At 46.6% G+C, this 11,478-nt stretch overlaps 1 protein-coding gene across 1 annotated transcript; it reads right to left on the reverse strand.

Annotated features, from left to right (window-relative positions):
• Positions 1 to 2,526: 2,526 nt before the first annotated feature.
• Positions 2,527 to 9,929, reverse strand: cunh6orf136 (chromosome unknown C6orf136 homolog). Its single transcript, XM_069175897.1, has 7 exons — positions 9,654 to 9,929; positions 8,815 to 9,017; positions 7,101 to 7,757; positions 4,378 to 4,466; positions 4,079 to 4,279; positions 3,875 to 3,944; positions 2,527 to 2,817 (listed from the first exon to the last, which is right to left on the reverse strand). Exons 2-7 carry the CDS (start codon positions 8,911 to 8,913, stop codon positions 2,674 to 2,676), a joined length of 1,260 nt encoding a protein of 419 aa, XP_069031998.1. The 5' UTR covers positions 8,914 to 9,017; positions 9,654 to 9,929; the 3' UTR covers positions 2,527 to 2,673.
• Positions 9,930 to 11,478: the final 1,549 nt, after the last annotated feature.

Consider the following 11,478-nt stretch of genomic DNA (forward strand, 5'->3'; position numbering starts at 1 on the left):
CTCCAATGGAAATGAGAGGACGTTGTGTGTTGTTACTTCCAGCTCGGCTGAGGCCAGCCTGAACCAAGGTGCTTCAACATAAGGTTAAAAAGAAGGATTTTACAATACTTTCCATTCACTTATAATGGTTTACAGTGTTTGTTTGAAAGTGACACAGCCGTCACACAGACCTGGGCTTCAGGTCAGCATGCTGCCATCCAGCCAGCGGGGGTGAGGTGCAGCTAACAGAGGCCAGGCTTCAGAGGGTCAACAGTCACCGGACAGACACAGGAGGTCAAACAGAGTCGTCACATTCCCAGTCTGTGGATCATACATCAGCGGTGACATCATCATCAGTGAGTCCGCTGTAGCAGCGCCATATTTGACAGATGAGCTGCTCCTTCATCATCACACTGGTTTGTTTCATGGTCCACAGGAGACACGTTGTCCTCCATCCTGAAGAGGGCAGTAGACTGTTTTTCTTCACAGCTCATTTGCCACCAGTTAAATCAAACCAACAAGAGCTTCGTCATCATCTTCTTCACCTCTTCACACCTCCCTTCAAACTAACGTCTGAGTGTTTAAAATAACACTCAGCTGCCAAAAAGCATTCAGTGTCCACATACTTCAGACCTTTAGAACAAAGCTGTCCCCCGGGGACACGGGGACAGGACACCTGGCTCTTCCCCGAACTCCTCTCTCTGGTACCTTTTGATTCAAACAGTGTTGTAGTAGAGGTTCTGTCGGCAGGCTCGTGTTCTGGGAGTCGAAGTCGTCTCCGACATGTTCTGGATGAAGTAAGATCAGTGCCGCCTGTTGGACGTCCTCACAGGTCCGACATGAAGATCTAAGAGCAGCTGGACCAGAACCTCCCTGCAGTCTGCTGGGTCACTGTGGCTCACACACTGGCGGTTGTGTGTTAGTGATGCGTGTTTCTGATGGTTGTGTGTTTGTGATTGTTTCTGATGGTTGTGTGTTTGTGATTGTTTCTGATGGTTGTGTGTTTCCGATTGTTTCTGATGGTTGTGTGCTTCTGATTGTTTCTGATGGTTGTGTGTTTCTGGTTGTTTCTGATGGTTGTGTGTTTCCGATTGTTTCTGATGGTTGTGTGTTTCCGATTGTTTCTGATGGTTGTGTGCTTCTGATTGTTTCTGATGGTTGTGTGTTTCTGGTTGTTTCTGATGGTTGTGTGTTTCCGATTGGTTTAGATGGTTGTGTTTCTGATTGTTTCCGATGCTTGTGTGTTTCCGATGGTGGTGTTTCTGATTGTTTCAGATGGTTGTGTTTCTGATGGTTGCGTGTTTCTGGTTGTTTCTGATAGTTGCGTGTTTCTGATGGTTGTGTGATTCTGATTGTTTCTGATGGTTGTGTGATTCTGATTGTTTCTGATGGTAGTGTTTTTCTGGTTGTTTCTGATGGTTGTGTTTCGGATTGTTTTTGTAGTAGTGTTTTTCTGGTTGTTTCTGATGGTTGCGTGTTTTGGATTGTTTCTAATGGTTGCGTGTTTCTGGTTGTTTCTGATGGTTCTGCGTTAGTGATGGTTGCGTGTGTTTCTGATGTTTATGTGTTTCTGATTGTCTCTAGTGGTTGTGTTTCTAAAGGTTGTGTCATTCTGATTGTTTTTGATGGTTGTGTTTCCGATTGTTTCTAATGGTTGTGTGTTTCTGGTTGTTTCTGATGGTTGTGTGTTTCCGATTGTTTCAGATGGTTGTGTGTTTCTAATGGTTGTGTGTTTCTGATTGTTTCTGATGGTTGTGTGTGTTTCTGATGGCTCTGCGGTTCTGATGGTTGTTTGATTCTGATTTTTTTTCTGATGGTTATGTGATTCTGGTTGTTTCTGATGGTTGTGTTAGTGATGTTGTGTGTGTTTCTGGTGGCTGTGTGTTTCTGATGGTAGTGTTTTTCTATTTGTTTATGATGGCTGTGTGTTTCCAATTGTTTCTGATGGTTGTGTTTATGATGGTTGTGTGTTTCTGGTTGTTTCTGATAGTTATGTGATTTTTGATGGCTCTGCGGTTCTGATGGTTGTTTGATTCTGATTTTTTTCTGATGGTTGTGTGTTTCAGATGGTTGTGTGTGTCTGATGGTTGTGTGTTTCTGATTGTCTCTGATGGTTGTGTTAGTGATGGTTGCGTGTTTCTGGTTGTGTCTGATGGTTGTGTGTTAGTGCTGGTTGTGTGTGTTTCTGATTGTTTCTGATGTTTGTGTGTTTCTGGTTGTTTCTGATGGTGCTGTGTGTTTCTGATGGCTGTGTGTTTCTGATGGTTGTGTGTTTCTGATTGTTTCTGATGGCTGTGTGGTTCTGATGTTTGTGTGTTTCTGGTGGTTTATGATGGCTGTGTTTCTGATGGTGTTGTGTGTTTCTGATTGTTTCAGATGGTTGTGTATTTCTAATGGTTGTGTGTTTTTCTGATGGCTGTGTGTTTCTGATGGTTGTGTGTTGGGAGAGGAGACGGTGACTGAGTGGCAGGGGGACGGCCATGTGACCTGAAGACCACCTCTGTGTCCAGGTAGACTGAAGACAGTGGAAAAAGGAAAAGCAGTGGAAAGACTTGACTTTGTGTTTAATTCAGGAAACAACAGGAGCTGTCAGAACTTAACTTCTATCTGAATGTGTTTCTAAGAGGAGAATGAAACTTTCAGGGACACACTGTCCATTTCGCTGGCCATTGTCCTCCAGTGCTCGTCCTGTGGTCAGTTTCTGCTCTGTCTCAGGGAGGACAGGAGGAGGGGCAACAGGTTGAGAGCAGGTCGGTGCTCCTGCACCCCCAGAGCAACTAGCACCCCTGTGAGGAGGGAGGTGACCCGGGGTAGGACGGGGGGCTGAACCGGCATTACCTGCAGCACAGAGACAGAGGACAGTCAGTGTGTCCTTCTACAGTCAGATAGAGGACAGTCAGTGTGTCCTTCTACAGGTCAGATAGAGGACAGTCAGTGTGTCCTTTTACAGTCAGACAGAGGACAGACTTTGTCCTTCTACAGTCAGATAGAGGACAGTCAGTGTGTCCTTCTACAGGTAAGATAGAGAACAGTCAGTGTGTCCTTCTATAGTCAGATAGAGGACAGTCAGTGTGTCCTTCTGCAGGTAAGATAGAGAACAGTCAGTGTGTCCTTCTATAGTCAGATAGAGGACAGTCAGTGTGTCCTTTTACAGTCAGACAGAGGACAGACTTTGTCCTTCTACAGTCAGATAGAGGACAGTCAGTGTGTCCTTCTACAGGTAAGATAGAGAACAGTCAGTGTGTCCTTCTATAGTCAGATAGAGGACAGTCAGTGTGTCCTTCTACAGGTAAGATAGAGGACAGTCAGTGTGTCCTTTCACAGTCAGACAGAGGACAGACTTTGTCCTTCTACAGTCAGACAGAGGACAATCAGTGTGTCTTTCTAAAGTCAGATAGATGACAGTCAGTGTGTCCTTCTACAGTCAGACAGAGGACAATCAGTGTGTCCTTCTTCAGTCAGATAGAGGACAGTCAGTGTGTCCTTTTACAGTCAGATAGAGGACAGACTGTGTCCTTCTACAGTCAGACAGTGGACAGTCGGTGTGTCCTTCTGCAGTCAGACAGAGGACAGACAGTGTGTCCTTCTACAGTCAGACAGAGGACAGACAGTGTGTCCTTCTACAGTCAGACAGAGGACAGACAGTGTGTCATTTTACAGTCAGACAGAGGACAGTCAGAGGACATCAGGACTCTGGTCTCTACAGAACCTCAGTCACACTGATCAAACCAAACATGTAGTTCAACACCTTCACACTCCTTTCAACCGCTGACAGTGATCAGACTCTTCTCCTCAGACGTCTAAAGGACAACCAGACCAGAGACTGAGAGCGCTGAGAAGAAGCACTCACTGGATGTTGATAAGACGACAGGACAACGAGCTTCCAGCTGCTCACCTTTTCAACTTTGTGACAGTGGATGAGTCCGTCGTGTCCGATGTAAAATGTAGAGAAAGCATCGTACGACCTGGAAGACAACACATCACATTCAGACAAAGATTATAGACTGCTGAGATCACGGAACACTTTGTATAGTTTGTGTTCTCAGAGGCTTTAACAGTGACTTCCAGTGTAAATCCAGCGGTGGAGGCACTGTGTTACCTGTACAGGTGAGATTTGTCTCTGCGGTAGAAGCGCAGCAGCAGGGAGTGGAAGGGGAGGCCCTTGATCCTCCAGCGGGCCTTGATGGTTCCGTCCTCCACGTGCTTGGTGAGTTTGAGGACGTCGAGCCGAGCCTCGGCGTAGTAACACAGACAGAGGAGACGCCACATGGAGAGGGTGAGCCTGTACACCACCCGGCCTCTACAGCACAGCACAGCACAACAGTGTAAACCCAGAGTGAGTGTCGAGGGGGAGAGCGTCTGTAACGTGTCACCATCAGCCTGAACAAACACAGTCACCTGGTCCTGATGTTTATGAGGCCGTTGATGAACTCCACGTCGTTGGAGTACATGGTGTAGTCGTGGTTCGTCATGAAGAAACCTGGCAGCTGCAACACAAACACGCACATTCAGTCCCTCACACTGAGCTGCAGCTTCGCTCCAGGTCAGAGCTGTGAGTCCGGTCCACAGCAGCCGGACCGGACCGTCAGGACCACTTCAGCTCTCTGGGCCTGTACAGGGCAGCATGCAGCTCCTTGCCTCACACAACAGTCATACATGTGTGTCCCAACATACAGGCTTTAATGTGAACACGCGTGATGAAGATTAATGATCAACAACAGACTGATGAAACATATTAAACCTGAACAGATGTGATGAAGAGGAGCAGCCGTTTAGTCTCTAGGAGTCCCACTGAACTCCAGTATGTGAAACAGGAAGAGATCCGTGGCCTCCTCCCCTCTGCAGCTGTCCTCACAGCAGTGGGAGGCAAACTGTGGCCCGAGGATCACATTTGGCCGTCGACATAATTCGTCTTCACTTCTCTTATCTGGACTAGCTGCCATATGAGACCAGATTTGAATTGTTTTGTTTGTTAACTGTTCTCTATTTATTTACTGTCGGATCATGTTTCAAAAATCAATCAAAGATCAAGCAGAATGAGAACATTTGGATCATTTCTAAGAACTATCAGATCTATGCAGAGGCAGCGCTCTGGCACACACTGCATGATGAAACAACCACAGCACGCTCACTGACGTCACAACACGTCAAATAAAAGTTATAATAATAATAATAATAATAATAACAAAACACATCTGTGATGGATACAATGCTTTAAATCAGCTTGATCTTACAACCCCATTTCCAAAGGAGTTGGGATGCTGTGTAAAATGTAAAACAAAAACTGAATGTGATGAAGCGTAAATCACAAAGTCATATTTAACAGAAAGGCAACATATCAAGTGTTGAAATGGACACGTTGTTATTGTTTTTTTGAAAAATATGTGTTTATTTTGAATTGATGATGGGGAGAGGTTCACCACTCTGTGAAAGACTGTGTGGGAAAATAGTTCAACAATATAAGAATAATGTTCCTCAATGTAAAACTACAAAGAATTAGTGGATTTCATCGTCTACGGTTCATAATATCATTAAAAGATTCAGAGAATCTGGAGAAATCTCTGAACACAAGGAACAAGGCTGGAAACCAATATTGGATGGTGGTGATCTTCAGGCCTTCAGGCAGCACTGCATTAAAAACGCACTATTCTGGAGTGGAAATCACTGCATGGGCTCAGGAACACTTGTGAAAACCATCGTCTGTGAACACAGTTCATCGCTGCGTCCACAAATGAAGGTTATATACAATGAGATATTCAGGTTTTGGAGCAACATATGCTGCCATCCAGACAACGTCTCTTTCAGGGAAGGTCTTGTTTATTTCAGCAGAACAACGTCCAACCACATTCTGCACGTATTCCAACAGCATGTCTCCGTAGTAGAAGAGTCCGCTGATAAACTGACCTCCTGCAGTCCAGACCTGTCACCCATTGAAAACATCTGGGACAACATTTCACTTTCAAAACTCATGTTCACAGAAACTGATCTCCTCCATTGTTTACAGTCTTGTTAAAAGAAGAAGTGATAAAAAAAAAAACAGTGGTGAACATGAACCTGTCCCAACTTTTTTGAGACGTGTTGCTGCCATCAAATTCAAAATGAGCAGATATTTTTTATAAAACAATAAAATTATCCTGTCTTAACATTTGATATGTTGTCTTTGGCCTATTTTTTTTTTTTTTTTTTTTTAATATGTTTTTAAGTGATTTAGAAATCATTACTTTCTGTTTATATTTACATTTTACACAGCATCACAAGTTTTTTGAAAATGCAATTGTAGAAGAACTCAAAGACTCCAAAACTAAATATCGTCAGAGAAAATCATCTCCACATCTGGAATCTGTAACAGGTTCCCGCACTGTTCACAGCTAACTCTTCCCACTGCAGACACCAGCAGCTTCTCATGAGCCGTGAAACAACCTGTGACAGGCAACAACAACAACACGAGGCTGCTGACTAAAACCAAAGAGCACATTTATTAATCAGGCCGGGTGGAATGATAGGAGGTTATTACTAGTAATTTACAGTTGGGTCATTATATTTAACATAAGGTTAATTTGGGTGAATACGAGAAGGCCTCATCAATAACGCTGATCAGCTCGGATGTGTCTGTGGAGCTGATCAATCCTTCTCTGTCCAGGTGTGATGATCACGAATGCGAGTAGAGCAGCTTGAACAGATCAGACTTCTCGTTTACCTGTGACTGACAGCTCACCTGTCTGAGGTGAGGGACAGCAGTTCTCTACTGTACATACCCTGACTGTTCTATTCCTGGAGGCGGACTTTGTGAGGGTGACCTTGATGAGTGACAGCTGTCAGTCTCAGAGACACCTGACAGATACCAGGTTACAGGATGGAAGTCATGCTGTCTTTGAACGTGTCACTACATTTCCTGTTTGGTGATGATGGCTCATTCATGTGCTAATTATCTGACTAACTAACCAACAGATGTGATTGTATACAGGAGGGTTAATATGCTTTTGTTGTAAAGATTATCTTTTTATTATGTTAACACCAGTGAAGGTGAGACTGGTCATCACTGTGCACCAACGTTCTGCAGGTACCTCCCTTCACAACCCTCCCAGCAGGGGGCGCTGTGGAAGCACCCTGTCCATCCTTACCTCTGTCCTCAGTCTTTCATACATCAGGGCCAGTTTGTGCTCCCCCTCGCCGTCTCCTGCAGGCTCTGCCCCCTCTGCTCGGCCTCCATGGCTGCACAGAGAGACAGATGGCTGCACAGGCCTCTGGTGGAGTCCTGTCTGAGGACCGGGTGTGAGCGTGGTGCCGGCCAGCGGGGAGCCCGGACAGTGGAAACAGTAGAAGCTGGAGCCGAACATGAAGGGAGCCGGACATCCCTCCGCTTCAAACAGGCTTCTGAAGCAGCCGGGCTCCTTCTGCTCCGCGGCGCCATCCCTCTGGAAGCTGTCCACACTGATGTCATCCTCCCTGCTGCCGTCCACCGTGGTCAGGGGGAAGGAGAACTCAGAGGACCTGTGAGTCCCCGCGGCTCGGACCTGTCCTGGTTTTCTGTACAGAGGGATCTCCATGAGGGTGTGGAGGCCGCTCGACTCGCCCTGCCGCACCAGCACACACACACTGAGCGAGCCCTCCCAGTCCTCCTCGCTGCAGCCCTGTCTCTGAGGCCGGCTGGCCTGGTGCAGCGGGTGGGACAGCACCGGCGGCTTCATGCTCTGATATCTCAGGCTGTTGGGAGGCGCCAGGGCCCATGCTGCACTGCTCAGGGGGCGTGTCTTACAGATCCTCTGCCAGTCGAGCACCTGCAGGAGCAACAAGGACCTGCTGTTAGCGTTCAGTATCAGAAGAGCTACACTCCCTCACACCTGATCGCCACAGTGACGCTGTGTCCGTCTGCGTTCACCAGGAACCAGACCTGACGGTTCTGGAAGATCCACGGTCTGTCCTCCTGAACATCACGGACTGGGTTTTATACATGAATGTTGTGTTCCACTGAAACCTTCAGATGAACGGTGGGACATAAGACACCTGCAGCAGAGACAGGTGAGCTGTTCCTCTGGCTTGATGCCGAGCTCAGCAGGTTCTGTACTGAACACACCATGAGAGCGACAGGACACTCAAATTCTCATTCTCAGAAAAACTGGACACAAAATGTTGAACTATTCCTTTAATCTAATTCTTAATACAGAGATGCAGCAAAAACAATGAGCTGCATGAGATACACTGTGTGGTTTAAAATAACTGACAGGAAACCACTGACAGGGCTGTCTGTTGTCTCTGAGCTGAGAGATGTCTGAGCAACATCAATTACTGACCGCCTGACAAAATATTCATTTATTTTATTGTCATTAAAACATGTCGGTCAGCTGATGAGGAGCAAGAGCTGTCAGAGACGTGTCGATGATGTCAGAGATGTGTGGATGACGTCAGAGATGCGGTGATGTCACAGATGCGTTGCTGATGTCAGAGATGCGGTGATGTCAGAGACGTTGATGTCAGAAATGTGTCGATGATGTCAGAGATCTGTCGATGATGTCAGAGATCTGTTGAGATCTGTAGATAATGACATGTTGATGATGTCAAAAAAGTGTTGATGTCAGATGTAGCGATGTCAGAGATGAGTCCATGATGTCAGAGATGAGTCCATGATGTCAGAGATGAGTCCATGATGTCAGAGATGAGTCCATGATGTGTCCATGATGTCAGAGATGAGTCCATGATGTCAGAGATGAGTCCATGATGTCAGAGATGAGTCCATGATGTCAGAGATGAGTCCATGATGTCAGAGATGAGTCCATGATGTCAGAGATGAGTCCATGATGTCAGATGTGTCGATGATGTCAGAACCCTGTAGATTACCTGACTGAGACTCCATCTCTGCTGTTGGACAGGTTGTCTTCTGCCGTGGCAGCGCACACAACCTGCCCAGAAGGCCACGCCTCCTCTGCTCACAGCCATTCACCACAGGGGTCCGACCAACCCCGGTCACCAGCTGACCATCAACCACAGAAGGATGGCGGCTCAAACACACGACTGGAAGGAAAGACGACTTCAGGAAGAACCTGAGAGCAGAAAGAGGAGAGCTGGTGATGGTTCTCATCACAGCGGCGGTCAGACAGGTTTCAGTCAGACACGAAGAGAAACACCGTTAAATCAAGTCTGGAGAAACATTCAGCAGTCAAATACAAAACATCACATGAAGGATCAGCAGCTCACTGCAGGATTTACTGACTGCCAGCCGCACATGACCTGCAGCCTCCACAGATCTCTACTCAGTCCAGGCGCGCACACACACACACACACGCACACACACACACACACACACACACACACACACAGAATAACCAATAACATGACGGACAGTCCGGGTTTAATGTCCTGCACGTGCAGCACATGACACCAGTGAACCGTGGTGAACGAGCATCTCTGCTGTCATGCAGCTCCATACAGCTGTATGTCCGGTTGTTATGGGTCACCGTCGCTCCCATCTGGGGGCCTAGACGTGTCCAAAACGAACCGGACCCTGAGACCTATCCTCTGAGACATGTCCCCTGTTACGCTGACATGTACTCATATGCTGTTAGCTCGCGCTGACTTCCTGCTGTGACAGTTAACCAGAGCCATTAGCCTGCTAGGCTAACTAGCCACCAGCTAGCAGTGAGCTCGTCCCGGCTCGTATAACGTCCCGTTAAACGCACCTTCTCCGGACCAAGACCCGCTCAAATCCCGCCACAGGTCGCGCTGCTCCGGTCCAGGTGTGGTCTAGTAGTTGCAGCAGGTAGGGTGACACTGTTAGCCGGCTGCAGATCGGGTCTCAGGTAAGTTACACAAATGTCATCCCTGTCCTGGGTGTCCTTGTCCGCCTCACGCAGCCTGTCGTAATGCTGCCTTCGAGGCTGTGGGAAATCACGCGACTGCCTCCGAGTCCCACCAACCACCCAGCAGTGATGTAGAGCGGGCGGAGCACATTCACGGACTGCACCGTCACACGGAGTCACAGCAGCCAAATGAAATCCTGCTGTTGTCCTCTGAAGGACAAACGGGTCCAGATTAGACGGCGCGCTTCCTGTCACGTGACCTGTCTGTTGAAACTTTAATTGTATGAAACATCAGCACTGTGTGAGTTCATCAGTGATGCATTATTTTATCTTCCTCCTTTCTTTTCATCTCTAATAAAGATCTACACCAGGGGGGTCAAACTCATTGTAGTTAAGGGGCCACATGCGGCCTGCTTTCATCTCAAGTGGGCCAGACCAGTAAAATCACAGCACAATAACACATAACGACAATAGTTCTCTATGTTTCAATCATTGGTGAAGGTTTTTGGATGATAAACCCTGTTTTAAGGTCTTTCTACAATAAACTAGAAACATAAAGAGCAAAAACTCAGACATCAGCCCACTGTTTATCTGCCTGGTGTGCGATTCTGTGTTAGGTTATGTTTACAATAATACAACATATATGTATATCATATTAATTATATATAGGTCGTGTTATCAACTATTAATCCTAAGGGGTAGACGAAAGGCTGTGTTTGTGAATGAAGGTGTCGACAAAAGGCTGTGAATGAAGGTGTAGACGAAAGGGTGTGGTTGTGAATGAAGGTGTAGACAGAAGACTGTGTTTGTGAATGAGAGTGAAAGTACTTGGCCAAACCAAAAGGTCACGGGAGGGGGTCGGCAACCTGTGGGGTCACATACTGTTATTCTTTGAGGCATAAACAGGAACAGACGGCTGCGCGAGAACTCCAGGGGGTGCAGGAAGACAACCACCACCTCGACCAATCAACAAAGGACACATCAATACACATGATTTTTTTTTTTTGGTGTCTGGACTATAAGAAGACTGGGTCAGGGAAAGTCAGGAGGTCAGACTTCGTGAACTGACACATACTCTGTTGCGGTCAGGGAAACATAGTCTGGACCCAGAGCTCTGTAAACTGATTATTCTGTTGCTGTTAAATAAATATCTTGAAGCCTGACATCTTCTCCTATTGCCTCATTAAAGAACACGCAGGACTGGGGGCTGACACATGTTGGCTTTGTACTAGCAGGAGCCCAAGTCCAACACTGGGCTCTCCTCTGCAGCTGCTGCCTGGAGCAGACGTCGCATTTACATTGCTGTTTTTGAACCAATTACTGGATCGATAAAAAAAAATTACAAAATGTTTGTACTCATAAACCTCCATATTCTCATAGAAATGCAATTTATGTCTTTCTGTAATTTTCACACTTAGCAAAGTCATCCGGCGGGCCGAGCTGGACCCCCTGGCGGGCTGGGTCCGGCCTGCGGGTCATATGTTTGGCACCCCTGATCTAGACAGTGACTGACATGAACCTGGGTACAGATGATGAAGTTATTAAAGAGGATCCCAGAAACAGTACATGTGTTCACGTAACTCTGAGCACTATTTAGTTTTAATACTGAAGTCTGAATGAGTTTTATGATGTACACTCCTGAACAGTAGGATGCACCTGAACACATCACCCTTGAAGAAGAAGGAGAAAAATAAAAAGAGGCAGG

Source organism: Embiotoca jacksoni, unplaced genomic scaffold (assembly GCF_022577435.1).
Source record: "Embiotoca jacksoni isolate LCO1_2020_lvr unplaced genomic scaffold, fEmbJac1.0.p SCAF_7, whole genome shotgun sequence".
NCBI classification, from domain to species: Eukaryota; Metazoa; Chordata; class Actinopteri; family Embiotocidae; genus Embiotoca; species Embiotoca jacksoni.

Coding starts and splice junctions, on each gene's coding strand:
- cunh6orf136 (XM_069175897.1), bottom strand. CDS start 8,913: ATGGCTGTGAGCAGAGGAGGCGTGGCCTTCTGGGCAGGTTGTGTGCGC. Junction 4,280..4,377: donor CTCATAAACATCAGGACCAG/GTGACTGTGTTT, acceptor GCTGTGCTGTAG/AGGCCGGGTGGTGTACAGGC. Junction 3,945..4,078: donor GACAAATCTCACCTGTACAG/GTAACACAGTGC, acceptor GTTGTCTTCCAG/GTCGTACGATGCTTTCTCTA.